Source organism: Balaenoptera musculus, chromosome 10, assembly GCF_009873245.2.
Source record: "Balaenoptera musculus isolate JJ_BM4_2016_0621 chromosome 10, mBalMus1.pri.v3, whole genome shotgun sequence".
NCBI lineage: Eukaryota > Metazoa > Chordata > Mammalia > Artiodactyla > Balaenopteridae > Balaenoptera > Balaenoptera musculus.
Genome location: NC_045794.1, coordinates 50,030,013 through 50,053,753, shown reverse-complemented (window position 1 = coordinate 50,053,753; position 23,741 = coordinate 50,030,013). Strand labels below are relative to the sequence as shown.

Genomic DNA, 23,741 nt, shown 5'->3' with positions numbered 1-23,741 from the left:
TATAAAGAACCTAATGCTTTACCGTTTAAACACTTCAAAAAATCAAGTTGTGCAAACATGAATAATTCTTGAGCTTTGTTTTTACCTAATTATTCATGTTTATCCTTATCTTGCAAAGAGCTTCCAACTATAATTGAAAATCTTTTTAGCTTTCCATAGCATCCAGAGTGATCTTTCTAAAATTTGTCACTAAAATTTATGACTTAATTATGTCACTTCCTTGCTACAAATCCTTTAATAGCAATTTCAGATTAAAATTTCAAATCTTTAGAAGGGTCTGTCTTTTGCCCATCTATTTACATGCCTTGTCAATAAAATACCTTTAAAAAAAACAAAAAACAAAAAAACTTCCATCCCAGCCTTATTTGATTACTTGTGGTTCTTTGACCTCCATGCATTCTCTCACTTTATAAGTTCTCATTACTCTACCTATGTGAAATATACCTTCTTTGCCTTACTAACTTCTACTAAACCATTCAGGTATCCTGTCTAGGAAGGATTCCCAGGTTCCCTTATAGTGCTTCCTCCTGTATCTTTCCTTATTGCTTAGTGCTTACTTTTATTACAGCATTTATTTTATAATATACTGTAATTTTAATTTTTAGGTTGTCTGTCTTGCCAAATGGACTGAGACTTCCACGAGAGCAGGAATCATGATATCCTTTAAATTCATGTCTCTAGCACTGAGCACAATGTCCCTTGGCATTTAGCATGTATACAATAAATGCATGCTTAGTTAAAATGTTTTTTGCCTATATTTACTAATGTATTTATCCTCCATTTCTTCTTTTTTTTAACTCTTTTCTTTCAACGTTTGGCACAGAGTACTCAAATTTTGTTGAATGAAATATCACAAAGTGAGGCAAAAATATTTTTGCTTGTAATGAATAATTTCAAAAGTTTCTTCAGGCACTTCTACCTGAATACTAAATCCAAAAAGACAGCACCTATTAAAAACTCCCTGGTCCCCTTTTGTTTGACTTTCATTTAATCTACCATCTGCTTTGTAGTGGGCCTCTACTTGGATTTTTAAAAAGTCAGTGACACAGACCAGTTCTTATTTTCATAGTGACTCATGTCAGTTTGAAACTGATTATAATTCACTGATAACAAACTAAACAACAAAACAGAAATAGTCTTAATAAGTAACTGCCTGTATTTCCTGTCAAGATATCATAACCAATATATTTTGAGATAAACTTTATATTTAAATGTAAACTATTAAATCCTAAATGGTCCCCCAAAGCATCTTATTTGCTGAACATAATGTTTCAAGGAACTCACAACCTTAATTTTTCTAAAAATTTTCTAAAACACAAATACAGAAATTCAATAGCCAGTTTAACTGTTCTAATACATAGATCATAATAGTTTAAAAACTAAACTGATGTTAGACTTTTTTTCCTCATCTTGAAAATACCATAATTTTCTCCTTCACCTTGAATATGTTATTATAGGAGTCACTATATTCTTGAAATAATATGAAAACCAGTTAAACATTAAAAGTTCTCTTTTGGTATAAATTTCAAGGAACTATTGGAATAGAGCTCAAACAACTAAAATATTTCCTCCAGGTGACATCAGTATTCAATGTCATCATTCTGGTAGAAGAAAAGAAGCCCATTTCTTAAATTTGGTCATAATACAGCTTGATTTTTAATTTATGCAACTCATTATTCAATCTTTTAACATGAGGCTATCTTAGAAACATGAACATCTTTGACAATTACAAGAAAATTGGATACTTGGACTGGCTGCCATTAAATACAATGTTTTAAAGAATAAAGATAACTTTCATTAGTTCAATAATAAAAACTATAACCAGAGTTCTGAAGCATTTCTCTCAAAGATTCTTTTATTATAAAAAACATCACTTTCCTATCTGATTGGGACTGTTCCAAAACAATTCCTTTCTTAAGGCATATATATATTAGAAGTCCTACATATGTAGACATAGGAAATGTCCTTTTTAACTCATGATACTTTACTCCAGTAATGTAATATGGACTAGAAATCATACAACATATGTTGTGCCTATGTGGATATATCTCTTATTCTCAATGCTTCCTGAACTGCAAAATAAAAAAAAAACAAAAAACCCTCATCCTTAACATACATGGTTTTTCTTAGCAAAAACTGAGAATTAAAAAACCCCCACAAAACCTGAGAATATATATGAATGTATGATAAAAACAAAAAGGATTATATAAACAATATTAGTATGTTATTTTTACAGCTACTTATGAGTTTTGTGACATTCTAATAGTCACATGCCATTTTGAGCTTCACCTCTGTTAATTCATTTGATTTCAACTGCCTGACACTGACAAATGCCAACACTTTCATAGTTTAAGAACCACCTCTTACAAGTCATCACCAAAAAACTGAGGTCCATATATGAAGTAATGTGACTGATCATAAAACACGTATCTCAAGCCACATTTTGTTTGTATTATAATTGTGTCTAGAGTTGGTCCTAATATTGGGTAGAATTCTGTCAAATACCATGTTAAAAATAAAGCAATAATCAGACTGAAGAAGAAGATTCTGTACTAGTAGTTTCAATTCTTGATGCAAAAGAGAAAAAGTAAAAAAGCTACATTAATCAACAGGCAAATGCACTTGTTAACTAGGCAAATTATTTATTTAAATGTTTTTTATGATCCCTAGGCAAGTTAATAGTGTGCAAAACTGACAAGAGCATTTGAAGATCTAAGGATTAAAAAACTAAATTTCACATTTAGTATATGGTAATATGAAATACTAAAATTTCATATTTAGTGTATGGTAGACTTGGCATTCATTAAGTTAGCCTTTGTGATACAGCATCTTCACAGCTGGCTAACTGGAAGGTTGAGGATATAAGCTAGCATGAAAAGATGTTGATCCATGAGGAATGACGAGAATGGTGTATTATGTGCAAGCCAATCGTTTTGTGAGCAAATGTATCTGTTCCTCAAAATGGCTTTGTAGTTCTCTACTTGTGTTCACATACGCATTTAAAATGGAAATTGCAAGTAAGAGTATTCTTGAATGTGAATTTGAATACAGGGTCTTAAGATATATTCCTTAGTTTAACGTATTAAGACTGAGCCTTAGCATGTACTCCTCCCCTTCTTAGAACATTCTTCCCCTGTAAGAAATTCCTACTTATTCTTTAAAACTCATCTCAACATCTCAGCACCTCAAGGAAGAACTAACATTCCTTCTTCTGGACTAATGCTATACCTTAAACTCACTTAGACTGTCCTTATCTTGAAAGCAGAGTCCATGTCTTATTCACCTTTGGAACTTAGCATCTAGCACAATGCCTGGCACATACCGTAATAAAGGTGTGATGAATGAATAAAAACTTATACAGTAAATCAATCCTTAGAGACTGAGAACAGTGGGAAAACACTTGACTAAGATCTGAATTGCACCCTGTTATATAACTATAACCTATTTAAAGTTCTACAAGTTCAAAAATAAAGTCCAAATAATGCCTAAAGAGGCTTTCCTAATGAGGGAAAAATAACTATTGTGAATACTCCAAAAAATAACTGTCAAGATAAATCCATATAAGTAAAAGATATGTGAAAGAAAAATATTTGGTAATATATTTTCATGAAGACTCTTTTTCCCAAATCAACCTGGAACTAGACACCACAATTCTTAAAAAAATTCTTCTAAGTAATCAAGTATCTCATCCAGTGGACATTCTATATGGCTCAATGTATATAGACCTTTAATCACTGTCACCATGAAGAACTTCTTTAAAAAGAATGCATATACCATTGGACTATTTTATAAAGTATTAATTATCCATGAAAAACTCTCTGGTTATAAATTTCTGCCCTTAACCCAACATCCTAAAATTGCAGTATTATGTGAAGTATGATTCTCTCTCATTACTTAAATTTCATGGAAAGACTACAATGTTTTGTACATAACTTTTCCTTACATACACATGCAAAAATCCTATTCCTCTTACATTACTTTCAAAAAGTTCTTCCATTAAATATGTTCTGATCAGTAAGACTGATGTTTCTCAAGTTCTCTGAAAGAGTGACTCATGTAAGAGTCTCAATTTTGTATTGCACTATAAACTTCTATATAGTTTTTTAAAAATTGATGAATTGAAATAAAGTTCTACTATATAACCAAATCTCAAGTCTATAATCAACATATTTTAGGAAATGAATAATTAATAGCCATCCCAATAACTTGTAATGAATCTGGAATTTCCCCAGTACCTGGAAAATAGTCAAAGTAATCCCCTTCAAAAAGAGAAAGTTGTCTTTTGTAATGCTGAATATGAACCACTCCCTTTCTGTTCAGGTGCTCCAGAAGCCCAATTTTCAAGTGATCATGTATGCTCACTATTTTAGTAAACCGGTAACTAGAACAGGAAAGAAAACAAACTTAATTTTTGATTACCTAAAGCCTTTGAGTTGTGTAACTCATTCTGTAACTGATCAAAATGTAACGCCACTCACAACTCATAAAGTAGCTACACTTTCAAACTGACCAATACTAAAAACCCAATCTAAAATGAGGAAACCATTTTATTTTCTTATGATTTAAAAAATAAAACCTAAAGTAATCCATGGTTAAAGTAATCTTAGAATACCCCCAAATATCTTGTTTTGGATTTTAAGATTAGATGGATAAAGAATTTTCGAATTTGTCATGTTGTTATTTTTCAATTCGTCATGACAAGAGTATAAACGTTCTAAAAAGGTACTGTATAACTCCAAAGCATTTTATTAAAACTGGGATACTGGCTCCAATTCTGTAAAAAAGTAGTGGATAAGACAGAAAACTATGACGTAGACTTTTACAATGAAGAACTACAAATATAAGCCTGCTCCTTCACCACGGAGGTTTGGAAAATGAGATATTTTTAAGACACTTCATGTTTTATTTTTTTATTTTTTTTTCCCAGGAAAGGCAAATCTCATTATATTTGAGATCAATTCTGAAGTTTCTCCATATATTTTAGTAAAACAAATACAACTATAGCTCTATTTTGCTTTACATTTCCATTCTCTCTTCAAGCTTTCTTTAAAGAACAAATTTGTGTAAGTAATATATACATGGATATAACTTTCTTTTTATTTATTTAGTTTAAAAAATTTTTGTTTTCTTCCCTCTCCCACCTAGTTAGTGAAGAGAGAACTGCCACACACTTGACTTAAAATATTGAAATTTTACATAAAGTAGTTCTAAAGGCAGTATTTTTGAATTGGACAAAGATGTTCTAACATATTCACGTTTATCATTAATCTGGTCACTATGCTTAGGACATAAATAAAATTAAACTTCATTTAAAGTCCATGCTGTCACCCTTTCTTCAAATTCTATGTAATCTCTCTTCACACACTACTTGAATTTAATTAAGAATTATTATGAAAGCTTGGGAAGTATGAGACTAATGGGAAACCTTTTGGCTAGCAAAGAAATGTCAATGCCTTTCCCCTCCTCATCTATAGGATTGAGGAAGGAAAATTTTGTCAAAAGGACTACCCTGTTACTTGCAGTGAGTAAGTCCTATAACTAGAGATGTCACGATTAAAAAAGCATGATTACATAAAGACCAGTGATTTTTTCATATTAAAAGCTAAAAGTAGAAACTGGATAGAAGATCCACTTGCAATAGAGATAAATTTGAAAGCTTCTGGGATAATGATTAGATCAACAACAATGCTATAAGCTTCAGGTAGTTGTATGATGTTTTAAAACCACTAGATTGTAACAGCAATTGTTTAATTTTTTTTTTTTTTAAGTAACAGGCTATTTATTGAATGATTTTATGTTTAGATATTCAGTTTATGGGAAGCATGCTCAAGCTAAATGGTTCTAATAACATTAATAAATATTAGTGTAAGTTATATTTATTTTAAAGAACTAAAGCTTATTAGTTCAATTTTAATGTTTAGTAGCTTATTAATTACCCTATTAATAATTCAAAACTGGCTCACAATGAAATGAATGCCAATATTTTAAGCAAGCAAGATAGTGAAAGGTTTTAAGAAAAAACAAGTGTTTTATAGTTTTGTTCAGTCCCCTGCACATAATATTCAGTAAAGAAACATTTTTGAATAAATTAGTATTAAGAATTATGTGATTTGTTCAACTTTTAGTTATCCTGCTAAGGCATAAAGAAAGGGACAGCAGAATTTTTTTAAAAAGTTTAACTGACTTACTACATTCTTTAAAAGAACTACCAAGTCATATATTTCTCTGTATCATTTCATTACACTAGGCCCATAATTGACAATATTAATATTTCAGCTGAGTTGAAACAGAAATTTAAGGACTATGTGATAACATAACTATGAAGGTTTCTAACTATTTTCATAATAAAAGAGAACTTCAAATTTGATTAATCACTCAACAAATATTAAGAACAGAAGACCATTATGTTAAGAGACTAGAAATACAGAAATACTGTTCTAAAATGATGTTTTCATGCCATTCACTGTGAAATCATTCAAGAAACAATTTGCAGAGTAGTAGGGTATGTTCTGCCAAGCTGTGATTAACATGGCAGCCCAATTCAAGTGCTATCAGACTGGTTACATCGGCAGAACATAAGCTGTAGTGTTTATTAGACTTTATATAAATTGGTAGGTCTTTGCAAGAAGTAAATATATATATTACAAGCTATAATTCTTTTAAAAATTATTGTGCTCTTTGACATTTAGACAGCTCCAGAAATATCATTAATCTGGTACAGGTCAAGTACTAAATATTTCAGGTAAATTTTCTTAATACAGTGCTTCTCAAATCATCTATGTGGAAGGACTAGTATCTTTTTAAATTTTCAAACTGTCACAGACTGATACTTCTATAAAGTTTTTTAGAAAATAAAAATGAACCACTAGAAAAATGAAATAAGAAATAACATACAGAAAAGACCCATTTTAAAATTATTAGATTTAATAGATATGAAACTAACCTAACTGCTATAAAAGTTCTGGATCACTCACTTACACTTAATTTCTATAGTTATTTTATTGTTGACCAGCACTGTCTCATCCAAACACTGTGAGAAACACTGTTCTAATGTAGTTACTATTATGTGGCATTATACCAAACATTGGGGATATAAAAGAAAACCAAAGATAGCCTCTAATTTCATGATTCTTACTGTGTAGTAGGTATTTGTCCAGAAGAGATAGAGGAAAAGGGGTGTGTGTGTGTTTGTATGTGTGTGCGCATGCACGCATGTGTGTGTGTGAAAGGCAACTAGGGAAGAGGTAACATTATATATAAAGAGATTTGAAACTTAATGAATTCCAAGAACCTTTAGTTTTAGTTAAAGAGCTAGGTAGGGTCCGGTTTGGATTTTATCCTTTAGGTGATAGGAAATGAGGTTTAAAAAAAAAAAATTAATTAATTAATTAATTAATTAATTAATTAATTTTTGTCTGCGTTGGGTCTTCGTTGCTGTGTGGGCTTTCCCCAGTGGCGGTGAGGGGGCTCCAGGCAAGCAGGCTTCAGGAGTTGTGGCACGCGGGCTCTAGAGCGCAGGCTCAGTAGTTGTGGAGCACGGGCTTAGCTGCTCCGCGGCATGTGGGATCTTCCCAGACCAGGGCTCGAACCCGTGTCCCCTGCTTTGGCAGGCGGATTCTTAACCACTGCACCACCAGGGAAGTCCCGGAAATGAGTTTTAAGCAAGGAGGTATTTGCTTTTAAAAACTGACTCTGGGAGCAGTGTACTAAATGGATTAGAAGAGAATAAATGATGGAACAAAGAGATGAGTTAGATGTATTTTTCAACAGTTCACTTAAATGATGCTCAAGTATTAAAATACTGTACTGACAGGAAAGGAAAAGATAGATACAAGTGACATTTAAGAGGTAGTAGAATGAATAGAACTTGTGGTAAGTCTCAGGTTTTGACTTGGGTTAATTAATGGTTGCACCTATAAGGGAGTATAATAAATAAAAGCATCGGGCTTCTAGGAAATATGTTTAGTCATAGACATGCTGAGTTTGAGTTACCTGTAATATTGTTTAGGCAGAAATGTCCATCTAATAGTTATATTTTGGAGGGAAACTCAGGAGGGAGAAGTATGGTGGAGATAGATCTGGGATTTGTCACTTTTAAGCAGATGTCAACTTCTCAAAGGTAAAGGGGCTACAAAGAGCCTAGGAAACAGGGAGTCAAGAATGACCTTACCAAAAACAATTTCTATGGGGTGGTATGATGGTCACAGTGATGATATAACAGCAGTTGATACTTACACATTGCTTGTTATGTGCCAAGCACTTCTTAAGCATGTTATCTTCATTTAACAGATAAACTAAAAAGTTTCTTACCCAAGGTCACACAACTTACAAGTAACAGAACTAGGATTTGAATCCAAGCAGTCAAGTTGCAAAATCTAAGCTTTAACTACTATGCTAAGCTGCAGACATGAGGGCTATTGAATGGGACATGAGAAAGTAGGGAGAAAGGACAGACCACCCTTTTCAAGGTCAAGGGTCCTCCTCACTCCATCTCCCTCCCACCCCATTAAAAAAAAAAGAGTTGACCATGTATATATGTGGAAAGGAAGACAGTGAAGAGGTGAGGTTAAAGATATAGAACAAAGAAGAGACAATTAATGGAACAAGTCTCAGGGAAGGTAAGAGAGGTATCAGGAAGACAGTGGCATAATTATGATGATATAGATACTTTTGGTATGGTATTCAATGAATGTAAGAGGAATCATAAAGTATATTATATCTTGCTATTAAGAATTGCCTTACGAACAGTTAGTAATATTTTGGTCAAGAACTTGTTTTTAATTTCTTTTAAAAACAGTTACTGAAAGCTTTCTCTTGGGCAAGGTATATAATGCTTAGAAAAGCCCTGGGCAATTACTGAAGAATTACACAAAATACCTTAATCATATACCAAAACTATTTAAAAATATATGTATTCATTCATATATGCATAATAAATATGTATGTGTGTATGTATATTGGCGTGTGTGTGTCACTCAATGATTCAGTTTATATTCAAAACAAAATCTCTCTAAACAGGACTTCCCTGGTGGCACAGTGGTTAAGAATCTGCCTGCCAATGCAGGGGACATGGGTTCGAGCCCTAATCTGGGGAGATCCCACATGCCGTGGAGCAACTAAGCCCATGCGTCACAACTACTGAGTCCGTGTGCTGCAACTACAGAAGCCTGCGCACCTAGAGCCCACGCTCCGCAACAACAGAAGCCACGGCAATGAGAAGCCCGCGCATCGCAACGAAGAGTAGCCTCCACCTTGCCGCAACTAGAGGAGGCCTGCGCACAGCAATGAAGACCTAAAGCAGCCAAAAATAAATAAATAAATAAATTTATATATTAAAAAAATCTAAATGAAGACATATTTTTAATTATACATGGGACTTGATTATAAAGCAAAGAGTGATTTTTCCAGTAAACACTTCAAATTAAAATGAACATCATTTTTGACTTAGTTACTTTAGGAGACTATATGTTTGTTTCATTGATATTGTCACTGCTCAAAATATTTAGGTACTTCTCTTTTTAGAGTTGGCAGACGTATGAAAAAGCATTGCTGTCTAGCACCCAGGAGGTGTCAGTATGTGTTTATTGAGTGAATGAACAATGTGGTTTTTACTGTGGTAAAATACGATTTCTTTTTTTTTTTTAATATCTTTATTGGAGTATAATTGCTTTACAATGGTGTGTTAGTTTTTGCTTTATAACAAAGTGAATCAGCTACACACATATATATATCTCCATATCTCTTCCCTCTTGCGTCTCCCTCCCTCCTACCCTCCCTATCCCACCCCTCTCTCTAGGTGATCACAAAGCACTGAGCTGATCTCCCTGTGCTGTGTGGCTGCTTCCCACTAGCTATCGGTTTTACATTTGGGAGTGTATATAGGACCATCCACCTCACTACAAATAACTCAATTTCGTTTCTTTATATGGCTGCGAAATATTCCATTGCATATATGTGCCACATCTTCTTTATCCATTCATCTGTTGATGGACACTTCGGTTGCTTCCATGTCCTGGTTATTGTAAATAGTGCTAGAATGAACACTGTGGTACATGACTCTTTTTGAATTATGGTTTTCTCAGGGTATATGCCCAGCAGTGGGATTACTGGGTCATATGGTAGTTCTATTTTTAGTTTTTTAAGGAACCTCCATACTGTTCTCCATAGTGGCTGTATCAATTTACATTCCCACCAAGAGTGCAAGAGGGCTCCCTTTTCTCCACACCCTCTCCAGCATTTATTGTTTGTAGATTTTTTGATGATGGCCATTCTGACCGGTGTGAGGTGATAACTCACTGTAGTTTTGATTTGTATTTCTCTAATGATTAATGATGTTGAGCATCCTTTCATGTGTTTGTTGGCAATCTGTATATCTTCTTTGGAGAAATGTCTATTTAGGTCTTCTGCCCATTTTTGGATTGGGTTGTTTGTTTTTTTGATATTGAGCTGCATGAGATTCATCCTTTGTCAGTTGCTTCAATTGCAAATATTCTCTCCCATTCTGAGGGTTGTATTTTCATCTTGTTTATGGTTTCCTTTGCTGTGCAGAAGCTTTTAAGTTTCATTAGGTCCCATTTGTTTATTTTTGTTTTTATTTCCATTTCTCTAGGAGTGGGTCAAAAAGGATCTTGCTGTGATTTATGTCATAGAGTGTTCTGCCTATGTTTTCCTCTAAGAGTTTTATAGTGTCTGGCCTTATATTTAGGTCTTTAATCCATTTTGAGTTTATTTTTGTGTATGGTGTTAGGGAGTGTTCTAATTTCATTCTTTTACATGTAGCTGTCCCGTTTTCCCAGCACCACTTATTGAAGAGACTGCCTTTTCTCCACTGTGTATTCTTGCCTCCTTTATCAAAAATAAGGTGACCATATGTGCGTGGGTTTATCTCTGGGCTTTCTATCCTGTTCCATTGATCTATATTTCTGTTTTTGTGCCAGACCCAAACTGTCTTGATTACTGTAGCTTTGTAGTACAGTCTGACATCAGGGAGCCTGATTCCTCCAGCTCCATTTTTCTTTCTCAAGATTGCTTTGGCTATTCACGGTCTTTTGTGTTTCCATACAAATTGTGAAATTTTTTGTTCTACTTCTGTGAAAAATGCCCTTGGTAGTTTGATAGGGATTGCACTGAATCTGTAGATTGCTTTGGGTAGTACAGTCATTTTCACAATGTTGATTCTTCCCATCCAAGAACATGGTATATCTCTCCATCTGTTTGTATCATCTTTAATTTGTTTCATCAGTGTCTTATAGTTTTCTGCATACAGGTCTTTTGTCTCCGTAGGTAGGTTTATTCCTAGGTATTTTATTCTTTTTGTTGCAATGGTAAATGGGAGTGTTTCCTTAACTTCACTTTCACATTTTTCATCATTAGTGTATAGGAATGCAAGAGATTTCTGTGCATTAATTTTGTATCCTACTACTTTACCAAATTCATTGATTAGCTCTAGTAGTTTTCTGGTAGCATCTTTAGGATTCTCTATGTATAGTATCATGTCATCTGCAAACAGTGACAGCTTTACTTCTTTTCCGATTTGGATTCCTTTTCTTTCTTTTTCTTCTCTGATTGCTGTGGCTAACACTTCCAAAACAATGTTGAATCATAGTGGTGAGAGTGGGCAACCTTGTCTTGTTCCTGATCTTAGTGGAAATGGTTTCAGTTTTTCACCATTGAGGGCGATGTTGGCTGTGGGTTTGTCATATATGGCCTTTATTATGTTGAGTTAAGTTCCCTCTATGCCTATTTTCTGGAGGGTTTTCATCATAAATGGGTGTTGAATTTTGTCGAAAGCTTTCTCTGCATCTATTGAGATGATCGTATGTTTTTTCTCCTTCAATTTGTTAATATGGTGTATCACATTGATTGATTTGCGTATACTGAAGAATCCTTGCATTCCTGGGATAAACCCCACTTGATCATGGTGTATGACCCTTTTAATGTGCTGTTGGATTCTGTTTGCTAGTATTTTGTTGAGGATTTTTGCATCTATGTTCATCAGTGATATTGGCCTGTAGTTTTCTTTCTTTGTGACATCTTTGTCTGGTTTTGGTATCAGGGTGATGGTGGCTTCATAGAATGAGTTTGGGAGTGTTCCTCCCTCTGATGTAGGGATTTTTGTGGTGGAAAATGTGGTAACAAGCATGAGCTATAATGTTATAGTTGTACCTCTGGTAAGTCACTGCTATTTTTATGACCAGATGAACCAAACGTAAGTCATAATGAATAATATACTCAGTCAAATGAAATCAAGACCCAACTCAAGTGTCACCTCCTTGGTGAAGCCTCACTTATTTCCCAATGGCTCTCTTTTCTTTGCTTTCAAAACATTTGGCTGATCATGCTTTCTATCATATCACATATTACATCTTATTTATTTATATGGCTATCTCATTCACTACAGCACGACATTCGAGAGGATAGGCACAGTCTTGTTCAACTCTGTACCACCAGTGTCTAGAACAACGCTTGGCACGGAGTAGGTCTCAATGGAAGTTTACTGGATTAGCTAAATAATAAAATTAGTCTAGTTGCTCTTAATTCCTTTGACCTTTTCTCTCTACATCCCTAGATGAACCCAATCATTTTATTGTATGAACCCATCTATTTTATGCACCATGTAGCTAAACACTGTTAGAGAAACTCTCAAGTGAATAAATTTATACCATTCTAAATTGATGTTCTCCAATCCTAAATGAGATTTCAACATTGCTGAGCAATATTATTCTTTCATTCTTAGCTTATGATCTGGTCTCGTACTTTTAGGATAATGGACGTCATTACAAAATCTAGAAACTACTTGCGTCCATAATCCATTTCTTTTTTTCCTGTTGCAACAGTAGTGTCTTTCCTCCATTCAAATGTTATATTCAAATGTTATATTGTAAGGCTTAGTCCTGGGATCTCTTTTTCACAGATGGCCTCACTTCACAGATGCAATCATTTCCCTGATTTTAAATACCATCTACAGTCATATTTTTATTTCCAACCTAGGCCTCTGGTCTATATTCCACACTAGAATATCCAACTGCCTATGATATATCCACTTGGATGTTTCATTGGCATGACAAACTGAACATGCCTAAAATTAACTCATAATCTTCTCCTTACCCCAAACCTACTTCTTCTGTGTCTCTCCTCCCACTGTTACCATTATGTTAACATTATGATGTACAAGCCAAAAACCAGACACACACTTGCGATTTCCTTCACTTTTCATTAATTTGAATGCCTTCTACAATACATGCCAGACACTGTTTGAGGTAATGGGGCTATGGCAGTGACTAAAACAAAACCCCTGTGCTCATGGAGCATGAGTTGGGAGTAGAGGGAGGCAAACAGATAAACAAAAAACTCAAATATATATATATAGCATATATCAGGTGGTCATGGAATGGGAGAGGGCAGTTACCATTGTATACAGTGAGTAGGGAAGGATCTGACTGATAATAGAGACCTAAAGGAAGTGAGAAAGTAAGGATATAAACATTTGGAGAAAGAACATTCCAAGTATAGGAAATTATAAGTTCAGAGACCCCAAGGCAGGAACATTCGTGCAATATGTGAGGGGGCTCCTGAGGATGGAGCAGAGTGAGCATGGAGGAAAGTGGTAGAAAATAAGATAGAAGCCAGATCATACACGGCCTTATATTCTCTTTTAAGAACTCTAGCTTCTGTTGAGTGAAATGAGAAGGCATTTAGTGATATGGACAAAGGGTAACAGGAAATGCCTTAAGTTTAAAAACATCGCTCTGGCTGTTCTTGTGAGGACAGACCATAGGAGTTAAGCGTATAAGCAGAGAAATCAGCTAGAAGATAATTGCAATAAACCAGATGAGATGATAGCAGCCTGGAACCTTCAATGCCTTTTAATACATTACAATCCATATTCCCCCTACATGATCTGGCTTTTGCTTATTTCTCTGAACTCATTTTATCCCACCCCCATTTAAATATTATCCCACAGGTTACTTATCTTTGGTTCCTCAAACTTGCCCACCTTAGGGGTTTTGCACATGCTGTTGCTCCATCTGACTTCAACTCTCACCTGCCTAACACCTGTTCTTTGGTCATAGCTCAAAGGTTACTTCTTGGGAATATGGTATCCAGTATAAATTAGGTGCTCTCCCAGCTCTTGTTATACTCAGAGCACTCTCCATGATTTTTTCTTTTCATGATGCTTAAAATATTCACAATTTATTTAATGTTTATCTCCCCTACTAGACTACGATCCATGGAAATAGTACTGGTTTTGCTCACCATGGTATAGTTACTGCCTATCAGAGTGAAAGGCACTTAGTGGGCCCTTGATGAATATTTGCTGAGTAAATGAATGGATGACTTGTCAAGTATATTTATTATTTGAAAAAAATTATCCAGCTTGATCACCTATAATATTCTGCAGATAATGCTCTGAATAACATCAGGTTTTTGAAAAATCAACTTTGTCATGAAAGGAAGAGAAATATCCATCAGTGAAATTCAGGAGAATGAAAGCAATTCCAAAAGGAGTTCTTAAACTATTTCGAACACACCATCAAATGAGTAAGTGTGTACATAACCTCCCAGGGAAACCGTTTGAATCATGCAAAGTGAAAACACTAATGAAGTTGATCATTGGTAACATGCATCACCACAAACTATTTTTACTCACAAACTAAAATAGAAAGATGATCTTAAGTGTGATATTAGAAGAAAAAAATCTAACAGACGAGGGCCTTTTAGTAATTAAAACAGCATAGCCGCAACTGACCAGAATTTAAATGTATACGTCAGAACAAATAGGCAAAAGACAACAAACAAGGCTTTAAGAGAAATTTAGCATGGCTTTCTCCTTTGAAAGGCTCTATCAGTCCAATATCTTATATTTTCTAGTGACACTATTCAATAATACCAATTTATAAAATTTAGAACATAACCCTGATATACTTAAGAATATTCCAATCATAATGTGTTGAATGATATGCATACCTTTATTAAAGGAAGAAAATGTATTTTAGAAAAGATTTTGACATCAAGAAAATGAACTGTTTTTGAATTTTAGGTAACAGAAGTAAATCTGGAACCGCTTTTTCTTTTCTTTTGTTTTTTTAGAGGGGGCAAATCTGTAGTTACAAATTTATATGTTATAAATTATATATAAATATATATAAATTATTATATATTAAAGATTGACATTTCTCATGTTTTCAATTACAAATACTTTGAGTAGTTATTAAAATCAATACAAGATACTTCAGTCTGATTATATTAAAAACTGCTGCCATAAATGTTAGCACTGCAAGTAATTCTACCTAATGAATATAATGTAAAACAATTCTGTATTAAAATCAGATGTAATTATTTACAACTCCTTGAAATAAGCCTTTCCCCTGTAACCTGTACTCTTGTCATTTCCTATTATAGAATTAGGGACTGACAAAACATTAGAAAGTTTATATTAACAGAAATAGAAGCATTAATCCTAGAGAAATTTGTATACTAATTTGGAAGAATGTGAAGAACAGACAAGTAAGACTGTTGGTTAAGAAAGGTATATTTTCATGACTAGAAATCATTTTAGCCAAGTTACACAGGTACAAGGCATTCTTTCAGAGATACCGTTTCTGCTCCAGTTATGAAAACTAAATACTTACAAAACTTTGCTATATATACTCTTTCCACAAATAAGCTGCCTGAGAATTCAGGTTCTCTTTTCCCAGTCCCCTTTCTTTTTCTAAAGGGAAGGGATACTTCTCCCTTTCCCTGCAAACAAGGGAGAAGTAGAAACATTGGTATCTGTGATGGGAAAGTGAATGGTTCTAATACAAGTAAGGCTGTTTCCATTTCTTTACCTTTATCAAATTGGAAAGATCTGATTGAGTTGTCATTTGATAGATAATTAAACATATTTTTGATGCTAGTTTGCCATGTAATTTTTGGCACATAGTATGGAAGGAACTCAAATAATTGAGTTTAATTGCTTGGATAGATAAAAATCTGCCCTAGGAATATTATTTGAATTTTTAATCAGCCACATTCTCAGTTTACCAGAAGTCATCATTTTCTTTAAAATCCTAAACTGTTTTTTAAAATTCTATGTCTTAGGGATTAGGTGTTTCTTTTTGTGACTGAAACTATGTTCATTTATTCAGCTGTAAGTTTGGTTAATCTGAATAAAATTACAAAGCTTCATGTTAAAGTGGGTTTCCAAGAATTTGTTCCAATAAATGCAAAACGAGAGTCTCAGGTAAGTGTAGAAAAGCATTACACTTAGTCACATTCAAAGCTATAAAGTACTAGAACACAGAAATAATAGCTTTAGTAATGACTTTTTCACTGTTTTACATTATAATGAGAATCTAGTTTCCTAAAAGAATATTATTTCTGTGTAGTATTACTCATTCTCTTTAATTAAGTCTTATAAAAAAACTTTCAACTTTCTATATTCTTCTAAATTTACAGAAAGATTTTTTCCCTAACCCAACAGATCACAGGAAGAAGCTGACCTTAAAAGTGCCTGGAATTTCAACTGACTGCATTGTATGACAGGGATAATGAACAGGTCCTTGATTACTATCAGTTTTTTCAGTGACTTCCTAGAGTCTATTTAAGGAGCCCTGTTACTTCCAAGTAAAGAGTTTGAAAACAACTATCTCACGCCATGCAGCTTTCCAGTGGAAAAGACCATATCACTCCCCTGCTTCAAATCCATCTGAAGAGCTGCTTCTTTCAGGAGGCCAATCATGAGCCTCCTAGGCCTTGACAATGAAAAAGACAAGGGTTGGAGTGCTCCTGAAATCTACTAATCAACTAATGCTAATTAAAATTACCTCCAATAATGCAAATTTCAAAAACTAGACATTCTCTCAATGGAGTAATACATTTAGGGCCCTAGAAAACTACTTTGTTAACTTATTTGTACCACTGGGACACGGTGGTATATGCCTGTAATCATAACTACTCAGGAGGCTGAGGCCAGAGATAACCTGAACTCAAGAATTTTAAATTTCCTGCAGATTGATTATTCATGAACAGTTCTATGTTGTTATATCCCTTGCCTATCAGTATGCCTAGGAGAGCTAAATTAACACAGCTCAGAAATGGAGATGATAAATACCATTATTGTAATACTACTAAGCAAAAAAGAATTAAAAGTACATTCAAGTCTTTCTTCATTCACTAGGTCCTGACAAAGTGGAATAAGACTTGTAGGAAAGGAGAACAAATAAATATACGGACTATGGATGGTAGAATTTTCCCGAAGTCATTCTGCTTGACTCCTTCAATTTAAAAAGATAAAATAATATCATAATCTAATACCTATTCATTTACAATGTGCCAGTCACTATCCTAAGAGCTTTATATTCATCAACTCACTTAATCCCCACAAAACTCCTAAGATATGGGTACTATTATTTTCCTCACCTGAGGAGAAAAATGAGTTGTAGAAATAACTTATACAGGGCAGCACAGGTGATCAGTAGTAGAGACGTTTTCAATCCAGATAGTGTAACTCCAGTCTGTGCTTCTAACTTATATTGCTAATTTTTAATGTGTTGTTTTCTTTTCTCTAGCCAGAATATGGTTTTTAAACTGTTCCTCAGAGTCCTGGGATCCCATGAGAACGCTTCTGGGGCCACTAAATAGAAGAAAGCAGATGGGACTCTGGGCACTTCACCCAACCAAAGCAACTTCACTACATCTGTTTAAATATTGAGGATACAATTAAACTTTTCACAGTAATAATTAAAAAAAGATTTTCATGCTAAAAAGTAAAACATTTGAAAAATCACAATATCAAGACTATACTCTTCATAAGTCAGGATCTATGTCTAAAAGTATCTCACATGTTTGCCATTCAGTAAATATTAACTTGACAAATTGAAACTGTATGGCAGTACTATACTCATCAGAAAAATTTAATACTCAATTGTACCATTAAATCAGAGAAAATCTTGAATATCAATATAATTAAATTGAATAATAACAATAATGATATTAAGTCACACTCAGATTGGTGCTTCTTAAGTTTTTAATCACAAGCGATCAAACAATTTCATCATCTCAAGGCTACTGATGGGTTAAACATAACCCATTCTCACAAAGAAAAAATAGGTATGCTTTCACATCCATATTGTTAACAATATATCAATAATTACACTGCCTGATGTACTAATGCCCACTCATATTTTTAGAATTATTGAATTAATAAAAGGAATTATATTAAAATATAAATTATCAGTAGAAGTTTTATTTTATAATATTTTCTGAAGTTCATGAATTATCTGAAGTTTCACAGAAGTCACAAAGAAACTTGAAAAAAAAAGCATAACTGAGGAAATGGTATCTAAAAAAATTATTTAAAAAAATCTACTCTATTAACTATCCTTTACCCTTTTCATCTGTGGACCTAAGAACTTACATGGTGTTCATGAAACAGAATAACATAGGCTACTGCCACCATTTTATATTCCCTCCTATGGTGAATTTTCAACTTGAGAGCTGACATCTAAAGCAATTAAAAATCACAGATGCTTTAAGAAAATAAAACTGAAGTACTACCTTTTCTAATTCTGGATTTGGATTAAAAGTCAAAAGCAGCAAAAATTAAAACTAATTTTTTCTCTTCTCCAACTTGGTTGGAGAGTTTTATTTTAGAAAAAGTACAGTTTCCAACAAGATACAGACATAAAATAATATCCACTGCTTAAAATACTTTGCTAAAATTTTCATGAAAATTTTTTCTTACTTTATGATATTATCAGAAAATTACAAACTATCACCCTAACAAACCTCACCCTCATGGCTATATCTCAGTTGAAATGAAACATGTAAAGGTGAAATATATTAAAAGAGAAGGTCAGCATTAGACATACCTATTGTAATAAAAGTGCTTTGAACAGAAGCAAAAACTAATAAATGAAGTTTCTTATACCTTAAACATACACAAAACAGTTCAACAAATGCCAAATCTGGCTCAACATAGCTGATTAGAAGATTTCATTTTAATACTTGTTTTTGAGAAATTGAGTTAATCATATGGAGACAACACTAAATAGACTATAACAAAGGCACAGGAAACTAGAATGTAATATTGCCCTAGAAGGAATTTAGTTTGAATGTAAGCTAGAGACTACCATGAATGATTAGCAAGAACATTAACTCTTGTTCTAACAGACTCAAATTTTTTATGCTTACGCTATTAAAACTTTTTGAAAATCCTAGTCTTAATCCTTATGAAAAAGCACCAAGATTGGTTTTCCATACTACAATGTTAAAAAACAAAACAAAACCCAAAAGACCTCAAGAATATCAAGCCTCCAGAACCAAAGTAATTTTGGTAGTGCAAGGATAAGCAGCTGTATAACAATTAATATGATTGGTGATATGAGAAAGGGTTTTCTGATACTGATGTAACCACCGATTATATAAAACATTTTCCAGAGGTGGTGCTGAAGATGATTTTTCAGTGATTAGGCAGGGTAGTCCAACAGATATACAAACAAAATTACAATATGTCTGCCCTGTTCCTACTCTGAAAGCTCGGCACCCATGCACTTTACTTTGTTATCTAAATAACTGCCAGGATAACAATATGTTTTGGCTTGCTCTTCTCAGATGAGTTCCCTTTCTCCTCTTCCAGAAAATAAAGATATAATATTTTAAAATTTAATTGTCTAACTAGTGCTAGGATCCTAGAAAAAAATTTTGGATAAAGTAACTCACATTAAAGTATAAGCAATATTACTCATCAAAGAAAGTTTAAAGGAATAGTTTATTAACCTACACAGTATCTGCTTCAGCAGATAGGCTATTTCCTGAGTGGCTCAACTCTAAACCAAGATATCAGGAATTAATCAACTATACATCCCAGTGCATGTCTCAGAAAAGTTGCCAACTCCTGGTCAAGAGTTATGACAGTTAAATTTCTAATTTTTCAAGAATGCTATAAAGACAATGGTTCATTTAGGAAACAACTGGATTAATGACTATGTACAAAGGATTTATTTTGAATTTTGGATGATAAAGAGTCCTATACTTTTCTCAGATAGTCAAGATTTGCAATAATGTCCTTATCAATCCATATATGTATTTAATTTATATCTTTGGAGGGTGCCCCTTGGGCATAGGAGATTCAGTATTAAAATATAGAGAACAGAATACTGCAGATTTAAAAATAAAAATTCAGAATTGCACACACACACAAAAAAAAAAAAGAAAGAAAAAAAAAGGACTTCCAAAAGAAGGTTAAAATTCAAATATCAAAATAGTATACCATTATTTTGGGCTTTTTGAAATACAGAATTTTATTTGTAAAAGGGGAATAAAATAACCAGCTCTAATTTTATGCACAGTAACAGTGATATTAAAGTATACACGGATCTTGTTACTTCACAATCAATCAAAGACATAAATATTTCACAGGTAAAACTGGAAGAAGGTACAGACAGAGCAGGAAGAAAAGGGAAGCTCTATGGAGAGACAAAGGGAAAAAAAGGGCAGTGATCTGTTATATCCCCAAATTGAAAGAGTATTAAGGGAAAGTGATTTGTTAAAAATATGTATACAAAAGGTTCATAAAATTTTCTTATTTTTACAAATCTTAATTTCACACTAAGGTAAAAAAAAAGATTTAAAATTAATTTTATTTAGAGTTAGAACACTGGTGACCATAAAATAATCATTCTCTGAAATTCCCACCAATGTCTAAAAAAAGCAAGAGACTTCATATAAAGGAGAGATCTCACTCGCTTTTTTTTCTTCTCAGAGAACCTAGGTTTTCTGTTTGGAATTATATTTTTTGTATGAACTTATATTTAATCTTCTACTATATGATAATCAATCACATGCCACCTGAGAATCATGATAAGATATTCTTAGAATGAATGATTCAAATGTGTATGCTTAAATCTTCCATGAAAACACAAACTCTCCAAACGCATATAATACTCATATTCTGACATGTAAAACCCAACTCTATTTCTCTTGTACTATTGATTACCATAAAACATGAGTTTCACTTTGTTTGGAAAGACCTACCTGAATAGCTGAGTTCATGAAACACGTATTTCCCAAGTTACTTAGGCCACAGAGGCCGGGCTGTTCATTGTTTCTTCCAGGTTCTGAATAATCATAGTTCTTATAAGCAGTATATGATGGGAGACAATAATTTGAGTTTTTCACACTGGAAGAAAACAAAAAATCTTTTTCATAATGCAGCCAATTATCATCTTATAGTTATAATGAACAGAGTACTTTAAACCTATTTGAGATATGCAGTCAGTCATTAATTTTTTTATAAAGCACTTAACTCAGGTACTTTTAACATGAACCTAAATCAAAATAACCCCCTTAATTAATATACTCCTCATTCAATCAACAAAATCACGGCATCATATACCACACCAACCAATACAAACCACATTATGTCTTTCTACCCTTGATTAACTGGAGCAGCTTCACAGCTTGCTCCATTCTTCACTGCTCCATCAAATGTAAAACATTCAGATTTTAAACACCACCCGCAGCAATAAATCATCTCATTGATGTCCCTTTTACATCCTGCTACTGTAATAGAGTGAGAACAGTAGAAGCTGGAAGAGTTGTGCTTTAGTTACAGGTGAGAGCAGAGACTTCCAGGGCCTTTGTGACATCACTGTTCTGATGCATCGAAGATTCTATTTATAGTATTCTACGCTAGACCAGCAAAATCTGGTATTCAAATGCAGAAAACAGCCTGGGGTGATCAGCAATGCAAAAATGAAATGATTTGAAGCAAGTACACACTTCAGTATTATTATTATGGAAAGAATCTTCTAGTTTGTTAGATTAATGCAGTTTATTTAACTAGGTAAATACAACCTCAGGATAATTTGTACTATGAGTACAATAAATATTAATCTTAAAAAAAACCTACATAATATTCAACCTTAGAGAATCAGGGTAATTTTACAAAGAACTAAGAGAAGTCAGTAAGTTAGATCCCTCTTTCTTTTTACATGTAACTAAAAAAAATTTTGTGGAAAAGGATAGATTCTTCCTTAATTTTTAATAGGTTATCTTATAAGATATTTATGATGGATGCTTTGGATATAATTCAAAAGCATACTTTCAATCATTATTTTTTTTATTCACTAGAACAAACCTGAACAAGAATCAAGGTTATTTGCTAAAAGCAAATAATGATGTAAATAAATGAATACAGTGTTACAAATAAACATGGTAAATCAGTAACTCTGACAATCTCAATTGGCTATAATTTATTCCTGGTATTATTTTTTTTTTAAGTTTTTACTTATAATTTCAAATACTTTCTATTGTAGCTTCTATACTCTCACTTGATAACAGTTTATATGAACTGTACTACTGCTTGTTCTAACAAAGCCTTTAGTAAACATAAACACCCTAACAAACCAACAGGTAAAACACACAAAACCATATCAACCAAAATTTACACACACAATGCTATCCCACTAATATTTTTGTAGTTTTAAGAAAACACCCCCCTTCATCACAAATAAAAGATCAACTCTCAGACTGAAAAACCAACCTACCCCAAAGTTAAACAAAAAGAGCAGGCTCCAAAGAAGTGCAACCTTGATCAATTCATAGACTTGTAGCTATTTACTTGTTTTAAACTTAAAGAAAAGAAAAAAACGGGTTCAAGCGTCTTTTGGATTTTGCAGATCACTAGCCTAATAATTCATATTTTATTTTATATTAGCAGTAACAAAGTTCAAGGCACTAGCATTGGTGGTATAGTGGTGAGCATAGCTGCCTTCCAAAGTTCAAGGCACCTATCAGCAATTCCATATATAGTCACTGAGTGACTGGATTCTTGAATCTAACTTTGAGGACATGTAACAAAAAACTGAATCCTGGTTTTCCTTTCACCCCTTTAAGAAGTGCTTAAAATCAAGGTCTGCTATATATTACAAAAATGCAAGGCCTACATTTTCAACATGTTAAAAAAACCCCATATATATCAGCTGTAAAATTATAATAAAACTTAAGTCAGAGTACAAAGGGAAAGTATGCCCAAATACATGCTCATGCATACACACACACCCACACCCACACCAACACCCATGCAAGTGATCTGAATCCTTAAAGGATATCTACATTTTAGTTTAAGTGACAGGATAAGTATAAACCTTGGCCAAAGATTAAGATGGTAGTCTACATGCTCAATGATAATAAAGAAAACTAACAAATTAAAAATATTTTAATACTATCTTCATTGGTCACTTATAATCCACATCTTATGTGTTCTTTATATCAAATAAACTCTGTCGGGGAAAATAGCAAAACCAACAGCTCTTTAAACACTTCGACAAATTACATGGAAACCTAAACCCGAAAGACAGCCTCTATATCTTTCATGACTACTGCTGCTATTTTTTTTTTCTAAAGGTTGTAAGCTAGTCCTTATCCCATAAGGTTATGTCACTTTGCAAAAACAAATAAATTTGCCAGTAATCGTAATGGGAATTTTAATGCTATGCTAGATTAATTCATCTTAAATGAATATACATTTAAAAATATAACATTTTTTAGTAAAATCAAGCCCTTATCTTTCTATAAATATTGGAAACTGACTTTTTAAAATTTAATTTTATTTATTTTTTATACAGCAAGTTCTTATTAGTTATCTATTTTATACATATTAGTGTATATATGTCAATCCCAATCTCCCAGTTCATCCCACCCCCCTCTCCACTTTCCCCCCTTGTTGTCCATACATTTGTTCTCTACGTCTGTGT

At 33.3% G+C, this 23,741-nt stretch overlaps 1 protein-coding gene across 6 annotated transcripts in view; it reads right to left on the bottom strand.

Moving 5' to 3' along the window:
- The window catches only part of USP15 (ubiquitin specific peptidase 15), a 120,548-nt gene that overhangs the window by 26,476 nt on the left and 70,331 nt on the right, over window positions 1–23,741 (bottom strand). For 4 of the 6 annotated variants that reach the window (XM_036865603.1, XM_036865604.1, XM_036865607.1 and 1 more), the window contains one exon: window positions 21,019–21,163. In XM_036865603.1, the coding sequence (XP_036721498.1) occupies window positions 21,019–21,163 (145 nt within the window). Of the gene's footprint in view, window positions 1–4,235; window positions 4,382–21,018; window positions 21,164–23,741 lie in introns of those variants that run through there. The other 2 variants (XM_036865608.1, XM_036865609.1) reach the window with 2 other exon arrangements.